Source organism: Sorghum bicolor, chromosome 2 (assembly GCF_000003195.3).
Source record: "Sorghum bicolor cultivar BTx623 chromosome 2, Sorghum_bicolor_NCBIv3, whole genome shotgun sequence".
Classification (NCBI taxonomy): domain Eukaryota; kingdom Viridiplantae; phylum Streptophyta; class Magnoliopsida; order Poales; family Poaceae; genus Sorghum; species Sorghum bicolor.
The window spans coordinates 70,628,178-70,647,217 of record NC_012871.2 but is presented as its reverse complement, the minus strand read 5'-3'; the positions used below and the strand labels follow the sequence as shown (position 1 = coordinate 70,647,217).

General features: G+C 42.2%; 2 protein-coding genes across 2 annotated transcripts; one reads left to right on the top strand and one right to left on the bottom strand.

The window, feature by feature from the left end:
* On the top strand, window positions 356-10,201 carry LOC8081749 (myosin-3). Its single transcript, XM_021453023.1, has 24 exons — window positions 356-1,641; window positions 2,231-2,332; window positions 2,410-2,553; window positions 2,654-2,804; window positions 2,884-2,911; window positions 3,003-3,168; window positions 3,257-3,320; window positions 3,434-3,447; window positions 3,528-3,612; window positions 3,807-3,910; window positions 4,003-4,141; window positions 4,241-4,359; window positions 4,448-4,600; window positions 4,680-4,769; window positions 5,514-5,591; window positions 6,202-6,360; window positions 6,516-6,716; window positions 6,914-7,119; window positions 7,215-7,350; window positions 7,776-7,905; window positions 7,996-8,142; window positions 8,227-8,351; window positions 8,647-8,853; window positions 9,309-10,201. The coding sequence occupies exons 1-24, from the start codon at window positions 1,147-1,149 to the stop codon at window positions 9,780-9,782; spliced, it is 3,717 nt and encodes a 1,238-aa protein (XP_021308698.1). The 5' UTR covers window positions 356-1,146; the 3' UTR covers window positions 9,783-10,201.
* On the bottom strand, window positions 11,780-13,049 carry LOC8081748 (chlorophyll a-b binding protein of LHCII type III, chloroplastic). The gene is made up of 2 exons (XM_002460811.2): window positions 12,803-13,049; window positions 11,780-12,657 (listed from the first exon to the last, which is right to left on the bottom strand). The coding sequence occupies exons 1-2, from the start codon at window positions 12,935-12,937 to the stop codon at window positions 11,986-11,988; spliced, it is 807 nt and encodes a 268-aa protein (XP_002460856.1). The 5' UTR covers window positions 12,938-13,049; the 3' UTR covers window positions 11,780-11,985.

Below are 19,040 nucleotides of genomic sequence, written 5' to 3'. Positions count from 1 at the left end.
TTTTCACAACATCCAACACAAGATTAACAACATCCAAATAAGATCCCGTTTTCAAAGAGCCCAAAATGACGACGTGCCAGCGCAGTAACTCTGGGGGGTAGTTGCGTAACTTCTCACCTCAACTGAGAAACCTTCTAACGGCAGCGGCAGGCGGCAGCCGCAGCCGCTCGCATCCAACGGTCCCAACCGCGCCTCCCCAACCCGCGACGCCCATCCATGAAACCAGCCCTCCATCCCCGCGGGATTAACGAAAACGCCACTGGCCACGCGGCGTAATTAGCGAGGGGGCGCGAGGGTACAGGCGTCATTTGGCTTGCTTTGTCCTAAACATTTTTTTTCGCACTGCCTAGTAACGGATCAAGGGGGGCAGGGAGAAAAAGACACGGAGATATGGGGACGAGGGGAGCGGAGAGGTTTGAAATGTGAGGGAGAAGCAAAAAGCCTCCAGAAAAGAAAAAAAAAAATCTCGGTTTCGTTCTTGCGGGTTTCCGTTTTCGATTTGGGGGAGCGGCGGTTCGGAGTGGGCAGGCTCGCTGTTGGTTCTTGCAGCGGCGGGGCAGAGGGGGGTGTGCGGTGCGGCCGTGCGGGTTCGGGGAATTATCCTGTTTCTCTGGTGATGATTTCGTGGCCACCTGCGTGTGCTGCTGCTGCTGCTAGTACGCCAGCGCTTTGATTCGGCAGAGGCTTTGCTTTGGTTTCGGGTTCTTTCGCCTTTCCTTTGGCCAAAGATTGCAGCTTTCGCGGCCGCAGCCTTTTCTTCTCCGGCCGATTCCAACCTTGGCCCGGCTATTTCCCCTTCAAAAATCGCGCATAGGGTGGGGGGTTTTACCCAGCCCTTTGTGCGGGCAGCGCCGCTATTTTTCCTTGGGCGTGCGATTGCCGCTTAGTTGAGCTTCAGAACCTGGATTTTTGAGAGATTTCTGGAGGAATTGTGAGCCTGGTGTGGAATTTGGGGTCTGGGGGTTGCCAGTTTCCAGCCCTTGGCGAGTTAGGGGCCATTTCCTCTGAAGCTATCGCCCGTTTTGATGCGAAATGGGGAAATTTCTGGTCCCTGTGCTGTCCGGCTATTGGATTTGGCGAGTTGGTGTTTGAGCCCTGGTATAAATCACCGGTCTGTGCTGGTGGCCTTTTGATTCGCCGGTGGTGATGCTCTCTGCGGCCGCCGTGATGGCGCCGGCAGCAGCCACACAGAAGAGCTCCCTTGAGGTGTTGCTTGAGACTTTGAAGAAGCGTGATGAGCAGCCCAAGGATGCGCCTCCAACATTGCCAGCCCGGCCGACGTGCCGTGGCCGGCTGCCCACCACCAGAAGGCCATCACTGCCTGCTGGCTTTAAGCTCGAGAATGGAATGGCAACAGTTACTGCCACAGAAGCTGCAGTGGTTGACAAGAAGGCAGATGATGATAAGGAGATTGCTGTGCTGGAGGCCAAGGAGGAAAAGCCGGTGAAAGTCTCCATCTTTGGGGCTAAGAGGAAGTTCCCTAACACAGAAGCGCTGGAGGAGTCGCCATATGTTGATGCATTTCATGAGGAGAGGAAGGGTACAGCAGTTTGTAAGGATCCCCCCTCTGTTTCCTCAGCAGCGATAAAGATGAATGGGAAGCTAGCATGTACAAATATCATGGACTATGTTCTACAGAAGGTGAGAGCCTTGTTCATTGTGGAATTTGTTAGAATTATTTCTGTTATTGCAATGTGAACAAATGCAAGTAACCTGAACATGATGTCAAAATTTCATTCACAAGTCAAAACAGGAAATGTTGATCAAAGTGTTGCTTACATATCTTTGTTATATGCTGAAAAGATCGTTTTTTTATGATATATGTGAATAAGACTTTCATGTGAAATCGCAGTTATGTTTGGGTTATGCTGAACTTACTGTTGTTTCACATTTACCAGAAGATACAGTTAGTGACCACTTTAATGATTTTCTTGATCTCATACTTCAGACTTGTTTTGTTCAGTTTGTTTATTACATCCACAAATAGTTTGGCATGTCATGTTACTTTAAACCTTTTAAGTGTGGATATCAGGTGAAAGAACCTGTTGTTTTTAACCTTAGGACTTAGGACATATGGATACTGGACAATCAGAAAGTGTTGTTTCTTACAGCAGTATAGGTGTCAAGGAACTAGTTCTCTTATCCCTTGATGGTTTGAGTTTGATATATCTGAATTTATATTGTGATCGGAAGAAACATACGAGCTAATAGTTTTTGGATGTTTTTTCAGAAGCTACGAGTTTGGTGTTCTTCACCAAATGCAAAGTGGGAACTTGGACAGATCCAATCAATATCTGGAGATGATGCTGAAATACTCTTGGCTAATGGAAAAGTGAGTGTCTTATATTGCCACGGCGATATACTCATTTGGGGAAACTCCTGTACAATTCTTAATGTTTATTTGCTTAGGTTTTGACGGTGTCACCAGAACAACTCTTGCCTGCCAACCCTGATATCCTCGATGGAGTGGATGATTTAATCCAGATGAGTTACTTGAATGGACCTTCAGTTCTTCACAATCTGCAATTGCGATATTCTCGCGATCTTATCTATGTAAGTACTATGCAATAGTTTCATCGTGCTATATAAGAGTAGATATATGGATTACTCTAGGCAAAGGCAGGACCTCACTTGTATATACTTTACTTTGTAGACAAAGGCAGGACCTGTTCTGATTGCTGTCAATCCATTAAAAGAAGTTGCACTCTATGGGAAGTCTTCAATCATGCAATACAAGCAAAAGACCAACGATGACCCACATGTGTATGCAGTTGCTGATTTGGCATTTAATGAGATGCTGCGAGGTAGGTGCTAAAAAGAACAGTTATGATTTATAATATTTTTCAAGAACTGTCGTTTAATGCAACTCCTGATACTCTGCAGATGGCATAAACCAATCTATAATAATAAGGTTAGTATGACTTATCTTCTTTCTCGTCAACCCTGGGGGTCTGGATTACCAAATTATAAATATGCTATCTGTGCTCCTTGTCACATTTCAGTGGTGAAAGTGGAGCAGGAAAAACTGAGACGGCTAAAATTGCAATGCAATATTTGTCTGATCTTGGGGGTGCTAGTGGTACGGAGTCTGAGGTTCTTCAGACCAATGTTATTCTCGAAGCATTGGGGAATGCAAAAACATCACGAAACCATAACTCAAGCCGATTTGTGAGTTTATCTTCCTGTATCATTGCCACACTGGCCGCTGCTAACTTTCTGGAGTTATTCTTATGGTGCTGTGATGATTTTGATGTAGGGCAAGCTTACTGAGATACACTTTTCTGAAACTGGGAAAATGTGTGGCGCTAAAATCCAGACCTGTAAGCCTTCTCTACCATTTATTATTTGGATGGCTAGTTACAATATTTTTGAACTCCCTGTTAACTTATTTCCTTGGCTGTGCACGTACCTCTTACTGAATCCCATGGGCCAGTCCTGCTTGAGAAGGTAAGGGAATTCATGCATTGCTAACAAATCCGTATTTTATTATTTCTGCAAGCTCTAATATGCTCTGTCTTCCCCTGTAGTCAAGGGTGGTTCAAAGGGCACAAGGAGAGAGATCTTACCATATTTTCTATCAACTGTGCTCTGGAGCTCCTCCCCTTCTCAAAAGTAACCATACCTTCATGTTTGATGTGCTTATATTACAATTTAATTGTTTCGAATGGTGCTTCTGTCAAGAAAATTGTGTGCCACATTCTGCCTGTATTACATCTTATACGTTTTAGTGTGATCTGTGAAACTATCTTCATCTTCCCTCTCATTTTCTTACTTCCTAATTCTGTTACATGCACATGCTACTGCAGAAAAATTGTTTCTGAAAAGCGCCAGTGACTACAATTACTTGAAGCAGAGTAATTGCTTGAAAATCGATGGTGTTGACGATTCAAAAAAATTCACAGTGCTAGTGGTAATGTTACTGGAAAATCCAAATAACTTCTCCAACCAAAGCTGTGCTAGTATTTTATCTTATTTGTCATTTAACCTTTGTTTCATGTGCAGGATGCATTGGATACTATTCAAATATCTAAGGAAGACCAAATGAAATTATTTTCTATGCTTGCAGCTGTGTTGTGGCTGGGAAACATATCATTCTCAGTGATTGATAATGAAAACCATGTGGAAGTTGTTTCAAATGAAGGTATAACCTCGGTGTATATAATTTCCATTTATTTCTTTGACTTATCCAGTAGAAAATGTCCCCAAAATGCAGACATTTGATTTTGCAATGTATTCACAGGGTTGTCTACTGCTGCAAAGCTATTAGGCTGCACTGCAAATCAACTAGTGACTGCTATGTCCACTCGTAAAATTCGAGCTGGAAATGACAGTATCACTAAAAAGCTGACATTAACTCAGGTATCTAGTATCCTGAAAAATTATCTGCTTGGATCTATTGATTTGATCTTTTAGAATTTTATTTATTCAAGATTTCTAATTTCTGTAGGCCATTGATGCAAGAGATGCACTAGCAAAGTCAATCTACGCCAATTTATTTGACTGGATTGTTGAGCAAATTAACCACTCACTTGGAACAGGGAGGCAATTTACGTGGAGATCCATAAGTATTTTGGATATTTATGGGTTCGAGTGTTTCAATGTATGGAATATTTGCATTTTGTTTAGTACTGATTTACTTGGCATTTGCTCAGTTGTAACATTTGGTTAAACCATTACAGAAGAATGGTTTTGAGCAATTTTGTATAAATTATGCCAATGAGAGGCTTCAGCAGCACTTCAACCGACATCTTTTCAAACTACAACAGGAGGTAAGATTCTAACAGTTCCTTGCATTTTTTATGTTAGCATCAAAGATATGAATGAATGTGAATTGTATTATGCATGATTTCTTCCTGCAAAACAGTATGAGGTTACGTTGTTGTGTACTATAAATGTAAACGACCCTGCAAACCTTGCCATTTGTCAAAACTAGGGGATGTGGTCACATGCTGAAGTTGCTATGTCTAACCTGAGTTAGATATGAATGGCCCGATGTGATCTGAATATTATTTATTTTGTGGTTTGCCTTTCGAGTGATTCTGTGCTTCTAGGGACAGAAATCACTTGGATGTCTTGTAGCTGGCTCCAGGATTCCAAATCCAAGTGGTTGTTAGTTATGATCACTTGATCAGTTACCCAACTTATTGTTATGGAAACCAGACTTTGTGAAAATGTTGACATTTAGTGATTATCAAAGGAGAAGTCAGAAAAAAGACATTATAGAAAACACAAAAACCTAGAAAACCACAAGAAGCAACTGGTTTCTAATGTGCCGACAAGGCCCTGATACTAGCTCCAATTCTGTTTGAACTCTGGTTATGATTATTTGTTCTGGTACACTGTGCACATGACCTGCTCGTTTGCTTTTGGATCCATTAGCCAGCATTATCTTTCTTTTCATAAAATTGTAGAGTGCCTTCCCATGTTTCCATGTTTCTGCTCCTGCAATATTTTCCTTGGACCTTCGGTGTCAGTGTATCAATATGCTTATGCTGGCTTTGTTCCACTTCCAGGAATACTTGGAAGATGGAATTGATTGGACCCCCGTGGAATTTGTGGATAACACTAATTGCTTATCCCTCTTTGAGAAGGTATGCAACATTTTTTTTCATGCAACCCTGTTACATATGGATCATATATTCACTGTTTCTATGTGTAGTTTAAATAGTATTTAAGCCTGATATCGATAAACGCATGTAATGTAATTGCTTACCTGGCATGTGCTGAAGAAACAGAGCCTGCATTTTAGGCGTCTATGGCTGTTTCGCCCCATTCTCATATGCTTTCTGGTTCCAATCCTTTTCTTGTAGTTGTAGTATATATATACAGGTTATTGCCCTTCTAATTATCTTGATCAGCAAATATGTTGTGCCTTGCCTTTTTCAGTTATGCCGAAGTTACTAGAATGCCTTAGTTTTTGAGCTTATTACAGCAGAAATGAGCACCTCCCTATATAAAATGAGGAACAAAAGTTGGAACAGATGGGAATATCCTTGAGTGGAGTTACTCCATGTTTTGTTCTATGGATAAGACTATAAGAGAACATAGATCAGAAAGTGACTGTAATTATTAATGTTTGTGGAACCACTGAGGAAAAATGTGCCATTATCATGATATCATGTCATATATTATAAGCTTTACTATTTAAATTTGTAAAATCTTTATATGTACTACTGTACTCACCTTTTTGTTACATTGCAGAAACCTCTAGGGCTACTGTCATTATTGGATGAAGAGTCTACTTTCCCAAAGGCAACAGACTTTTCCTTTGCTAACAAGCTTAAGCAGCAATTAAGTGGTAACTCTTGCTTCAAGGGTGAAAAAGAAGGCACATTTGAGATTTGCCATTATGCAGGGGAGGTTGGTCAATCCTCGTCTTGTTTTATCTTTAAGCTATTTCTAATCTCCAGCATCCTCCAGATCTGCAAGCTTGCCCATTCAGTTGTTGGTTATAATAATCTACTGTTGAGGCTTTCCTATATGCAACATGGTAACAGTCCTGATTTTGATTCCAGGTGACCTATGATACAGCTGGGTTCCTGGAGAAGAACAGAGATCCATTGCACTCTGAGTCAATCCAACTACTATCATCATGTAAATGTGAACTTCCAAAACATTTTGCCTCTGTCATGGTTGCTGATTCTCAGAATAAATCTAGTCTGTCATGGCATTCAGTAATGGATACACAGAAACAAAGTGTTGTCACGAAATTTAAGGTACCGATTCGAATCTTTCATTCTTTTATCTTTACAGATAATATTGTCGAAAATGGTTCTCTAGATATCTATGCTTTGGGTTGTATAAGTTTTATTCAGTTTCTTGGTAGTTCTTTTGTTTCATACCTTAATGCCTTTCCATGCCATTCTTATATAAAGTTGTATTTAGCCATCCCAATGCTCTGTTGTGTATTCAGGCTCAACTGTTCAAGCTGATGCAGCAGTTGGAGAGTACAACCCCACATTTTATTCGATGCATTCAACCAAACAGCAAACAACATCCCAGGTTATTCGAGCATGATCTTGTCTTGCACCAGCTTAAATGCTGTGGGGTGCTTGAAGTTGTCCGGATATCAAGAACATGCTATCCAACTAGGATCACTCACCAACAGTTTGCTGAAAGGTTGCTATTTCATAGAATCTGAATTCAAAAATGTACTTGTTTATTTGTTTGATACTGTGTGCCACTTGACTTACGATTTGTTCAATAATATGCAGATACGGGTTTCTTCTCTTGCGTTCCGTTGCATCTCAAGATCCACTTAGTGTTTCAATTGCTGTTTTGCAACAGTTGAACATTCCCCCTGAAATGTATCAAGTTGGCTACACAAAATTGTTTTTCCGTACAGGACAGGTACAATAAATCGACTATTCCACATTCTAATCTTTTAAATGCTAGAGTAGACCCTCAACCAGCTGCACTAGCATACAAAAGTTCTAGGGCAGCCACAATGTGAGTAAAAGGTGACCTTAAGCCATAAAGACACTCCTATGATGCATAGGATACATTGTGCAGTAGACCATACCAAAAAACAATTAGTTTCTCTCTCCGCTCTATGTTTATCGTTCACAGGAAGCTAAGGATATATTTTGGAACGTGGTCAGACCTTAATGCTCATCTTCTGCAGATGGAAACAACACATGCTTGTTTTCTGTGGGCCCTACTTTAATGCTATTTTGAACTTCCAACATTGCTCTTGCCCTTATAGTTTGGTATAGCTTGCGATCACAACTGCTCTTTTTTTGTGAGTGTGGTTTCTAATCTTGATTATTCTGTAGGTTGCTGCACTGGAAAATGCTAAAAGACAGATGCTTCATGGAACCCTCCGTATTCAGAAGCACTTCCGGGGTTTGCATTCTCGACAGGGATATCAACAACTAAAGAAAGGGGCAATGAATTTGCAATCATGTAATACACTTTATTTCTTTTTGTTCAAAACATTCCTGAATTCTAATAATATGAACGTCTATCATACTCTTCCTGTTTTCCAAACTGCAGTTATACGCGGTGAAAGAGCAAGAATACACTTTGATAATCTTGTCAAGAGATGGAGGGCAGCTGTTCTTATACAGAAGTACACTAGGCGTCGACTTGCAGCTAACATGTTTAATGATGAACTGAGTCATATTATTATTCTTCAGTCTGGTAATTTATATGATAAAATAAAAGAGGGCATATTAGCATTACCCTAGAGTAGTGCATCTATCTAATCATCATATGTTACTGCAGTGATGCGTGGGTGCCTGGCCAGAAGGAAATACAAGTGTCTGCAGAATGAAAAGGAGTCAAAGGCCAGTCACAACATAGTTCAAGGGGACACAAGGAAGACTAATTCCGAATCAAGAGTTTGCCATGTGAGTTCTATACCAAAGGATATCTATACTTTTATCTGTTCCAATCTTCTAATGCGCTAGCTGCATATTAGTTTCATCCAGTACTGAATGAGAAGTACATATAATCTGAAAGATCTGCTATCGCTAATAGACAATCTTCATCTGGTGGAATTTGCATAAGCATGGTTACTAACTTTACTGAAATTTCTGTTAATGTGATATCCAACTGTATAAGAAGTTATATAGAATCTGTTCAGCTGTCTAATACATAAGTGTAAAAGGTATAGTAGTTCCTAACATTGGCATCCAATGGCAGGAAATGAATGGGCATTATCTCCACGAACCAGTCATCACTGAGCTTCAAGATCGTATTACGAAAGCTGAGGCTGCATTGCTGGACAAGGAGGAAGAAAATGTAATGCTAAAACGGCAATTGGAACAGTATGAGAGGAAATGGTCGGAGTATGAGGCCAAAATGAAATCTATGGAAGAGGCATGGAAGAGACAGCTCTCTTCTCTGCAGGTAATTATCTAGTTGATTATTTGTATGTTTGCTTGTATGTTCAAAGAATGGATCAATATATTCTTGCAACATGAATTCATCTGTTTGAGAATGACAGACTGCAACATAACCTCCTCATGGGATGACATATGAAAATATTCAAGAATTTTTCTAATGCTGATGTGTTAAACGAATAAAGAACAATTGCTCTGATATTGAATTTTACGTTACCTATGTAGCATAGAAACTGGATGCTTGATCTGTTGAAAATACATAGCAACAACAAAGCCTTTTAGTCCCAAGCAAGTTGGGTTGTAGAGTTGAAAATCAACATGAGCCATCAACAAAAAGGGAAAAGAAAGAGAGAGCAATTAAATATTCTATTAGAAAATAGTGGTATATAATTTTGTGGCTTGAGTTTTCTTTTTAATCATCCTTCAGAAGAATTTGGATGTGATCCTATTTATTTCTTTCAGCTGAGCCTTGTTGCTGCTAAGAAGAGCCTAGCTGCTGATGATGCGGCCACTAGAGCCGCTCGGACTGATTTTACTCCAACACATGCCCAGTATGACTCTGAAGATACGTTGTCCACTGGGACCCATACACCTGAAGTGATAGAATCAAGACATCACAACCACAACCCTGAAGCTAAAGTTTCAGCAGGAAACTCGGATAGGCGAGTAAATGCTGTGAACCACCTAGCGAAGGAGTTTGAAGACAGACGGCAGGTGTTTGAGGACGATGCGGGCTTCCTTGTTGCAGTCAAGTCCGGTCAGGTTGGTCCAAATATGAACCCAGATGAGGAACTCCGGAAGCTCAAGGACCGCTTTGCGACATGGAAAAAGGACTACAAATCTCGGTTGAAGGAGACGAAGGTAAACCTTAATAAGGTTGGCACCCATGACGAGAAATCTCGGAAAAGATGGTGGGGAAAGAAGAGCTCGAAGTGAAACGTGTAAGAAAATCACCATTACATTTTTCCACCACTGGGTCAAGGAAAGTGACCAAGAATGCCAGGGCAGGCGCAAAGAACCAGCCTCGGTTCTCTCATCGCAGAAGCCCGGCCCGGCGAGATGATGACCTCCATCGTTGGTGGCGGTGCTGTTACCCGTCGGGTGTTTGAGTGTCAAAAAGATCAAATTAGCCAATAGGTGAAGCCAGAGTTCTGTACATGTATATTAAATTAGATCCGAGTTGTCACTTGACAGTGTATGTATGTCATCATGTATGTAGAGTGATAAATCTGACGTGTGGAAGGGTAACTAAATACAGATTATCCACCATGAGCGCATAGAGATGCGAAAGCAGAGTATTGTAAGATGTGTACAGTTAGAAAATTGTTGAAATGTGCAAGGCATTTTACTCTGAATTGTGCTAGCATCGCGCCATATTCTGCACTATCAAAGCTACTACCAAACTACAACAACAGGAGCACAAAAAAACAGGCTTCACAATGCAAGCAAACCATCCACACACTAGTCACAAAAGAAACTCAAATCACCCCTTCTACTTCCAAGGCTTCAATTCGCTTCCAGAAGTCCATCAACCAGCTTCTCATATGCTTTAACTTGTCGTCCGAGTGCTTGGCATCATGCTCTTTCAAAAGAATTTGCCACTTCTGAGAAAAACCAAAGATTTTGTAAAAAAAACTTAGTTAGATGACTTCGGGAACTTTTTCTCTATCCCCATCTTATTTCTAACCCCAAAGGATAATAGCCAGCATGAAAAGTTTTATATGATAGTTGTTTCCCAAAGGAATCCAATTGTCAAAAACATCTTGCAAACTGCCTCCTTAAAACAGAACCAGACCACTCTTGCAATATGACAATGGAAGAAAATGTGATGTGTTGTCTCATTCACCCCCACAAAGACAACATTTTGTGTTCCCTTTCCATTCACTTCTCTTGAGATCCACCCCTGTTTGAAGTCTATCTTGAACAGCCAACCATATAAACACCTTGATCTTATTTGGTAATCTACTCCAACCTTATATAAGAACACCCCCCCCCCCCCCCCCCCCCCCCTTGAAAATTGGTCTTCTGTACATTGATCTTGTAGTATAGTTTCCTGACTTATCCAGTATCCAAACAAAATGAGCATCCTCCCCATTTGATCTATACTCCTCTAAGATATTAGTTAATATTTCCTATTCTCGCATGTCAGCCTCCCCTAAAGCCCTTCTAAAGTTTATGTTCCAACCATCTCCCTCCCAGCAGTCACATATTAAACAATCTCTATCCAGCCTTAAAGGTGTATTTCCAACCCATATCTCTTCCCGAAATCTAGTGCTTCGGTCGTTATTCACCTGTATGACAGCCCCAATTTCAAGATCTTTCTATATTTCAAAACACCCTTCCAAAATTGTGAACCTGTCTCCCTCCCACATTGTAGAAAAGGATGTCTGCCCAGATATTTCTTCTGTAACAGACTGAAACATTGGCCCCCTTTATCAGCCTGCAACATTCTCCATCCCTGTTTTCCAATAAGTGCCCCATTCATAGTCCTAGTCTCCATATAATTCCTAATCCCCCAAAGTCTTTAGGTAAACACAGATTTCTCCATTTTACCACATGATATTTAAAATTTTCATTTGGCCCATTGCCAGAAGAAATTCGCCATTATAGAATCCATCTGTTGGTGAACACCCTCCTGAAGCTGATATATCGTATAAATTGACAAACTACTCAAGGAAGTGCTTGTTTTATCAGTCTCCCACCACCACCAGATGTCATCTTCTTCCATTACAAGGTTGTTGCAGTCTTTTCCTCGGCTTCTCTGGGACCCCTTTCAGAGCCTTATTCCCCAAATGCGCATCTGACACAGGGATATATACCTAAGTACACAGTTTGGAAATACGCCTATTGTAATTAGCAGCCTCTGAATTCTGCACTACTTCCGGACTGCTTGTGTTTGTAACAAAAAAAATAATAGTAGAGACATCTACATATATGGACACAAATCAGTTAACAACTAAAACGGAGCATACATGGATTGGATGGAATGGAAGATCAAAACTAGTGGCCAGTACGACGTTCCTGAGTTCTGATGAGAGAGCACAAGAATATTTGCATTCGTTCATGGTACAAATGTAATGTCACAAGACAAACGAGTAGTGTACAATGTCCCGGCACGCCGCCGCCGTGTCCGGCTAGCTTAAGACCCTGGCGCGAACTTGGTGGCGTAGACCCAGGCGTTGTTGGCGACGGGGTCATCGAGGTGGTCGAGCAGGTTCTCGAGTGGCCCCTTGCCGGTGACGATGGCCTGGACGAAGAATCCGAACATGGAGAACATGGCGAGGCGGCCGTTCTTGATCTCCTTGACCTTGAGCTCGGCGAAGGTGACGGGGTCGTCGGCGAGGCCCAAGGGGTCGAAGTACTGGCCGCCGGGGTAGAGGTTGTTGCCCTCGCCGACGCCGTCGAGGCCGTTGATGCGGAAGCCCTCGACGAGGCCCATGAGGATGACCTGGAAGCCGAGCACGGCGAGGATGCTCTGCGCGTGCACCAGGTTGGGGTTCCCGAGGTAGTCCAGGCCGCCCTCGGAGAAGATCTGCGCGCCGGCCTTGAACCAGACGGGCTCCTTGAAGTCCACGCGCACCCACTTCTCGAGCACCTCAGGGGTGATACAGCCCAGCGCCCCCAGCATCGCCCACCGCCCGTGGATCACCTCCAGCGCCCTGTTCCGCGCGAACGCCTCCGGGTCCGCCGACAGCCCGGCGGTGTCCCACCCGTAGTCGCCGGGGAACTCGCCGGTGAGGTACGACGGCGTCTGCGCGGAGAAGGGGCCCAGGTACTTGACGCGGTCCGGGCCGTACCACAGGTCGTTGCCCTGCAATCCAAAAGGCGAGCATCACTCTCGTTGTTAGTTGATTTGATTTGATTGCCGGATGGATCGATCGAGAAACCAACAACGTGTGTGCCATGGACCACCTCGGCGTACGTTACGTTACGTTACGTTACGTTACGTTACGTACCATGGTGATCCGGCCGCTGGCGGCGGCGGCGACGTCCCGGAGGGGGCTGGCATTGGCGGCGGCGCGGCCCTGGCCGAGGAACGGCGTCTTGGCCGCGACGACGCGGGAGGTGGCGGCCATGATCGTCGACGCCATCTGCTGCTGCAGCTCTGCCTCTGCTCCGGTTTGTCTGGCGAGCAAAGCTAAGCTAAGCTTTTTCTTTTCTTTTTTTTGATTGAAACCGTGGAGTGGTAAGGCTTGGAGAAGGGTTACGTGGACATATTTGTAGCACAAGTGTGTTTTGTTGCCGGGGGGGAGAAGCGAGCGGCGATTAGCGGCGGATGTGAGGTGGAGATTTCTGGATTTGCCTCCGCCCAATCGGGGAGCGGAACTGGATTCTGGAGGTGGCGCCGCTGCCACCTCGGACAACTGGCTGACTCCCATCGTCCTCCATCACCTGGTCCCACAGCGTTACGTGGCACACTGGTTTGGGCCGGGCTACTCAGCCAAAAGCAGCAGTACTAATCGTACCCAAAAAAAGAGCTCTCAAAACTCCGAGGGGACCTCCCTTGGTCTAACGGAAGTGAACAACTTTATTACCAAGTGCTCTGCTTTATTTTCATAGGGACAACAAAGGCGCGCAGCTCCTTTCTCGCTGCAACACGTGCTCCAAAAATGCTTCAAAAAAGATGAATAATCGGCTGGCTATGCTCCACAGTGGTACGTTGGTGTAGCGGCGGACCCAGGATTTGAACTCAGAGTATGCCTAGCAAAAATATGTGTATTCAATATAGTATAATCCAAAACATAATTTAGACCAAGTGGATACCAAGAGCAAGTAAACACTAGCCAAGAGGAGGGAAAGTCTAAAAACGGATGAAATATTTAGAACATTGGAATTTTTAATTTTAGACTTCCTAAATCTAACTAGTACTAGTAATTTTGGTCAAAATCTAGGGTAGACCTAGGACTACCCGGACTAAGCCTGGGCCGCCAATGCATTGGGTAAGCCCTCCATAGCTCTATAAGTTTGGGAGGCCAGATTGTATGGAACCTGGAGAATCTCATTTTGAGATTTTGAAATTGGATGACATCATATGGCAAGCCCAAGACCTAAGATGGTATTTCGAGAGTTTAAATCATACTCTCCCCATTCTGAATTCTAAGTTGTTATAGATTTTAGAGATATTGTTTTTATTGTGTATTTAGACATGATGGATATCTTGGTGCATAGCAAAATTATGCATATAGAAAGACTAAACAACTTAGAATTAAAATAGAGGGAGCATGAGATGAGACCCTAGGACAAGTAGTAGGGGTGGCAGTTGGACTCATGAATAACTAGGCATTAGTTTTTTAATTCATTTTAATTACTTGCTACATTTGTGTTACATGACTAGACATGTGATACAGAGATGGGAAACAATTATTTGTTATCATATTTCTATACATATTAATGTAATCATGATGATATATTGCCTATACTATTTACACACCTGAGAGGTCCTCACTTGTGGGCTTCGGCGTGGATGCAACTTTCATCCATAGGGTGATATGAGGGCCACGAAGAGGGATTTATTGACTTGCCTTCAACAAGTCCCAATGTAACTTACCTCCTCCGTCCATTCCTCCAAAGCCTTGTTTAGTTTCTAATTTTTTTTGTAAAATTTTATTTTTTGAAATTTTCTGTCACATCGAATCTTACGACACATGCATGAGGCACTAAATATAAATAAAAATTTTACATGTGTCATAAGATTTGATGTGATGGGGAATCTAAAAAATTTAAAATTTTACAAAATTTTTTGGAAACTAGGCCTTGAAGGAATGAATGGAGGAGGTTACTGAAGGCAAGTCGCTGAGTCCCTGTGCAGGGCACCGTGACAAAATGCTACGAGTTTTACCTCAGGAGTGTGTTTGATACACCTCAATTATCCAACCCATTTACCATCCATAGAGAGAAGTTTAGGACCGCCTGTGTATTTTACACTTATTACTCCCGCAAATCGAAGTGGAGGTTTAGGAACTGGTTGTGCTGGTCCAATGACATGATTGCACTGGTGACCAAGGTGGATGACATTTTTTAGAAAAATAAATTGATTTGTGTTTTGAAAAATAGTATTGTCTGAATAATTTTTTTTAGAAATGTACTATTTTCACCAACTGAAATGGCGAGATTTAAATCTATGCGTTTGAAATGGTGAGGTATCTCTTTTCTACACAGCGCATCTTGAAAAAGAAAACTTTTTTCATTAGTTCAGATAGATAAAAGATTTATATGGAATTACAGATCTCGACACGAGCTATAACTTCATAATTCACTACTTCCCGTTTGAAACCTTCTTAGTACAGATATATTGGTACATTATTTATATCTGTGTTTGATTATAGGAACACATTTATCATTATTTAAGCACCAGAATGGCTTTAAACGTCTCCATTTTTTATATATTTATTTTTGTTCAAAATCATATAAATACGATTATGAACCGACCACGGCAGTCCAATGGAAGTTGAGATGATGAACCCCTTTCTGAGGGAATTCTATCCATGGACGATTGGTTTGATCCTCAGCAATTAGATTCAGAGTTTCAGGGTTTACAGAGCAATTAGATACAGAGTTTCAGGTGGTTGGAAGGAGGCCGTTCTGGAATTCCTCCTTTCATTCAATCGCAGACTGGGCTGCACGATTTCAGGGCCGTTAGATGAGCCGTTCGATGGAAAGTGGATGTGGTGGCCCAAAGCCCAAACAAAGGCCGAAAGCCGAAGGCACCCGCGTGCAGCCGTGCTAAAAAAAAAAAAAAAAAAAAAAATCAACAGCAAAGTCCGTGGCCGAGACGAGAGATCGAGCTCTACGTCCCTCCGGTGTCTCGGTTGAACCAGAGGTTCTTACCACGCAAGATCTGCTACGCGCAACCTCTCCAAGGATCGACTTGAATTATGTCCTAAATGCTCATGCTTTATGAACACTCCTTTAATAGAGACGACTGACTATAGACACAATGTTGTGAACATCACATTTCTTTGGTTAAAATACAAAAAAAAAATGCTCAAACTTAAAGTATTATGATACCATTTTGATATCAGAGCACACATGTCTTCGTTACCTTTCCAAGTTCCAACTACGCCTTCCAAGTTCCAACTATATAATAGTATATGTTTTCGTTACCTTTCCAAGTTCCAACTACGCCTTCCCTTGCAAGCCTCTTCTGCTTTCTAGGTCATCGACGAGCATGCTGACGATCTCATTGCCCACCTCCCTCCTCCTCCGCCGCTGTTGCAGCCGTGCCCTCTACTAACGTTGTACTTGGTCGCCCCCGCCGCCAATCTTGTCCACGAGTTGTCCTCAACCGTCCGACCAGCAATGCATTGTTGCTACGCCTCGTGGCCCTTGAATCGCCACTGTCATTGAGCGAGCCATCGTCCCAGCCATCCCAAGCTCAAAACCTAACTCTAGGCCTGTCCCGCTGCCGCTTGCAGACGGTGGTGCTTCACAAGAAAGACATCGTGCATCTGTATTGTTGCCGGCACACGCGTGTTAATCAAAGATTGGGATGGCTTGGATTGTTGGACGTCGTTATTTTAAGAGCAAGTATTATAGTAGACTATAAGCCGGCTAAATATTGAGGTGGAGGAGAGAGAAGAGGAGATAATGATGAGCTAATTATTATATAAGTGAGCTACAAGAAAACTGTAAAGAAACTTTATAGCCAGTTGGCTATATTATTAGCCTTGTTCTAACAGAAAGAAAGATGAGATTCAAGACGTCTCAACCAAGAACACGCCTTTTTCAGGCCTTGTTTAGTTCGCAAAAATTTTCAAGATTCCCCGTCACATCGAATCTTGCGTCACATGCATGGAGCATTAAATATACATGAAAAAAAAAACTATTTGCACAGTTCATCTGTAAACCGCGAGATGAATCTTTTGAGCCTAGTTACTCTATAATTGAACAATGTTTGTCAAATAAAAACGAAAGTGCTACGGTGCCGTTTTTCACAAGTTTTTACGAACTCAACAAGGCCTCGGTCCCATAATTGATGGATCCTCGCGGATTGGTGAAAGCGTGATCTGCTGACTCGGCCTGGTCATATCGTAGTACTGTACAGCAGAGGGCGCCGGATGGTGGCAGCAAGGCACCAAGGCCCGTCCGAATCGATCTGAAGGCTCATCCCACACCCCAAACAAAGGCCTTGTTTAGTTCGCAAAAATTTTCAAGATTTCCCGTCACATCGAATCTTTGGTCGCATGTATGGAGCATGAAATAAAGATAAAAATAAAAACTAATCACACAGTTTACCTGAAATTTGTGAGATGAATCTTTTGAGCCTAGTTACTCCGTGATTGGACAATGTTTGTCAAATAAAAACGAAATTGCTACAGTAGCCAAAAAACCAAAATTTTACGAACTAAACAAGGCCAAAACGTCTTTTGTCAGTTCCCGGGTCATTCACACGTCACCGAGAGATTATGCAAGCATAATTAGTGCTCCAGGATCTTCTGTGTTGCCTTGATGTTCTGCTTGCCGCATGCGAGTCCAAAGTTCCTGCCTAACTTGTGTCTATATAGACCTACTGTTACGTGACATGGTCAAGACTCAAGAGATATTTTCTTTTGCAAGGAAACCTGAAGATATATCTGAAAATGAAGGGATAGACCCACGGCACAACTGCAAGCATCATGCATGCACGCTCACTCACACTGTCACACATGTTCCATGGCAGCATGCAGGAGAAGATGACGTGATTCTGATTTTTGACAAAATGCCTCCACACAACACAAGCATCTCATGTACGGGCACCATGTTCCTGGCCCCCTGCCAGATCATGATAGCCTATTTTAGCACTAAATTGCTAATCACCTATCAGTACTATTTGATGAGCCAGCGACGTCACGCAAGTTGTGATCCAGAACAAACTGAAACAATGCGCTTCACATTAGGATCTCTCGACTGGCAATTTGGCATCACCGGGTCACCACTGACTCAGCCAGGATTTAAAAAAACAATAATACTCCGTAACAGCTACAGCCTACACAGGCCGTTGAACAACGACACTCCCTATGAAAGTACGGAGTCTGTACTCTCGGTCTCACTGATGCTGTCAATCTGGAATTCTGAATAGTCCAAAATTGAGCCCTGGCTTATTCGGAGGAGGAAACCTATTGGACCATATATAGAAAAAGCGAAAAGGGCAAACCAAGTCTGATAGGAGTATATAGTAAAAACTCATGTAGATACAATATAGAATAGAAAAGGAAAAAGTGCAGATCATGATCATTTGAATACAAAATAGATTGAGTCTGGGATTGATATATCGGGGACCTAACCGTTAGTCGTCGTTCAATTTTAAACGTATAGTATTCCTGCATTAATTCTAAATTATTATAGAATATTTTGTTTTTTTCTAGATACATAATTTTTGATGCATTTAATTGTCTACTATGTTTAGATATATAGTAAAAATAATTTATCTAGAATATCTTATAATTTAAAATATAGAGAGCACCTGACACTAGATGAGCCCTACTCTAGCTAGTTTGCATAGATTTTACTTTAATTCAAACTGCATATGCATATGATGAGTATGACGATGTGTGGTTGGAAGGTGATAGTTGTTAGTTGTTGCTCAAACTAATAAATATCTAAATGAAGGCACGTAGGGCCCGACGAACAAACTTGAACCACACCCACCGGGGCGTAGGCGATAAGTTGGCAGTGAGCATAAGATAGTATAGTGGGCAAGACTAATGGTGGGGAGCAAAGGAGAGGGTTACATTCCATTTGGATTTCATTTACTGGGATTTGGTTGGCTAAAGTTAAGGGATAAACTTTATATTTCATTAATTAGCTCACGTTTATGGTCTAAAGAACTAATGGCTTTTAAGGCGAGGTTGGCTAAACTTTAATCACATGTTTAGAGCCTCAAGAACTAAAGTGGCCTAAACTTTAGTAGCTAAACTTTAGACCATGCATGAGATCAAATAAGCCCTTAGTGGTTTAGTGCGACATGGATGTGTTGGCGGGAACCACCTATATGATGAGAAATACGAGTGGGATGAGAGTGAGGACGTGAAGACAAAACTAACATGAGTTTAGAGAGAAAGCATGGGTATAGTGTGTTGCATTGGGGTGAAGTTAATTAGGGACGGAGTTACAATCAGCTGACCTTAACAGAATTTGTCAAATCCTTCTAAATTAACCATTTAATGGTTGATTTAATTGATGGAGTGATGATGACTAGAACTAACTTAGTCATCG

Coding starts and splice junctions, on each gene's coding strand:
- LOC8081749 (XM_021453023.1), top strand. CDS start 1,147: ATGCTCTCTGCGGCCGCCGTGATGGCGCCGGCAGCAGCCACACAGAAG. Junction 4,142..4,240: donor GGAAGTTGTTTCAAATGAAG/GTATAACCTCGG, acceptor ATGTATTCACAG/GGTTGTCTACTGCTGCAAAG. Junction 6,717..6,913: donor GTGTTGTCACGAAATTTAAG/GTACCGATTCGA, acceptor TTGTGTATTCAG/GCTCAACTGTTCAAGCTGAT.
- LOC8081748 (XM_002460811.2), bottom strand. CDS start 12,937: ATGGCGTCGACGATCATGGCCGCCACCTCCCGCGTCGTCGCGGCCAAG. Junction 12,658..12,802: donor CCAGCGGCCGGATCACCATG/GTACGTAACGTA, acceptor TTTGGATTGCAG/GGCAACGACCTGTGGTACGG.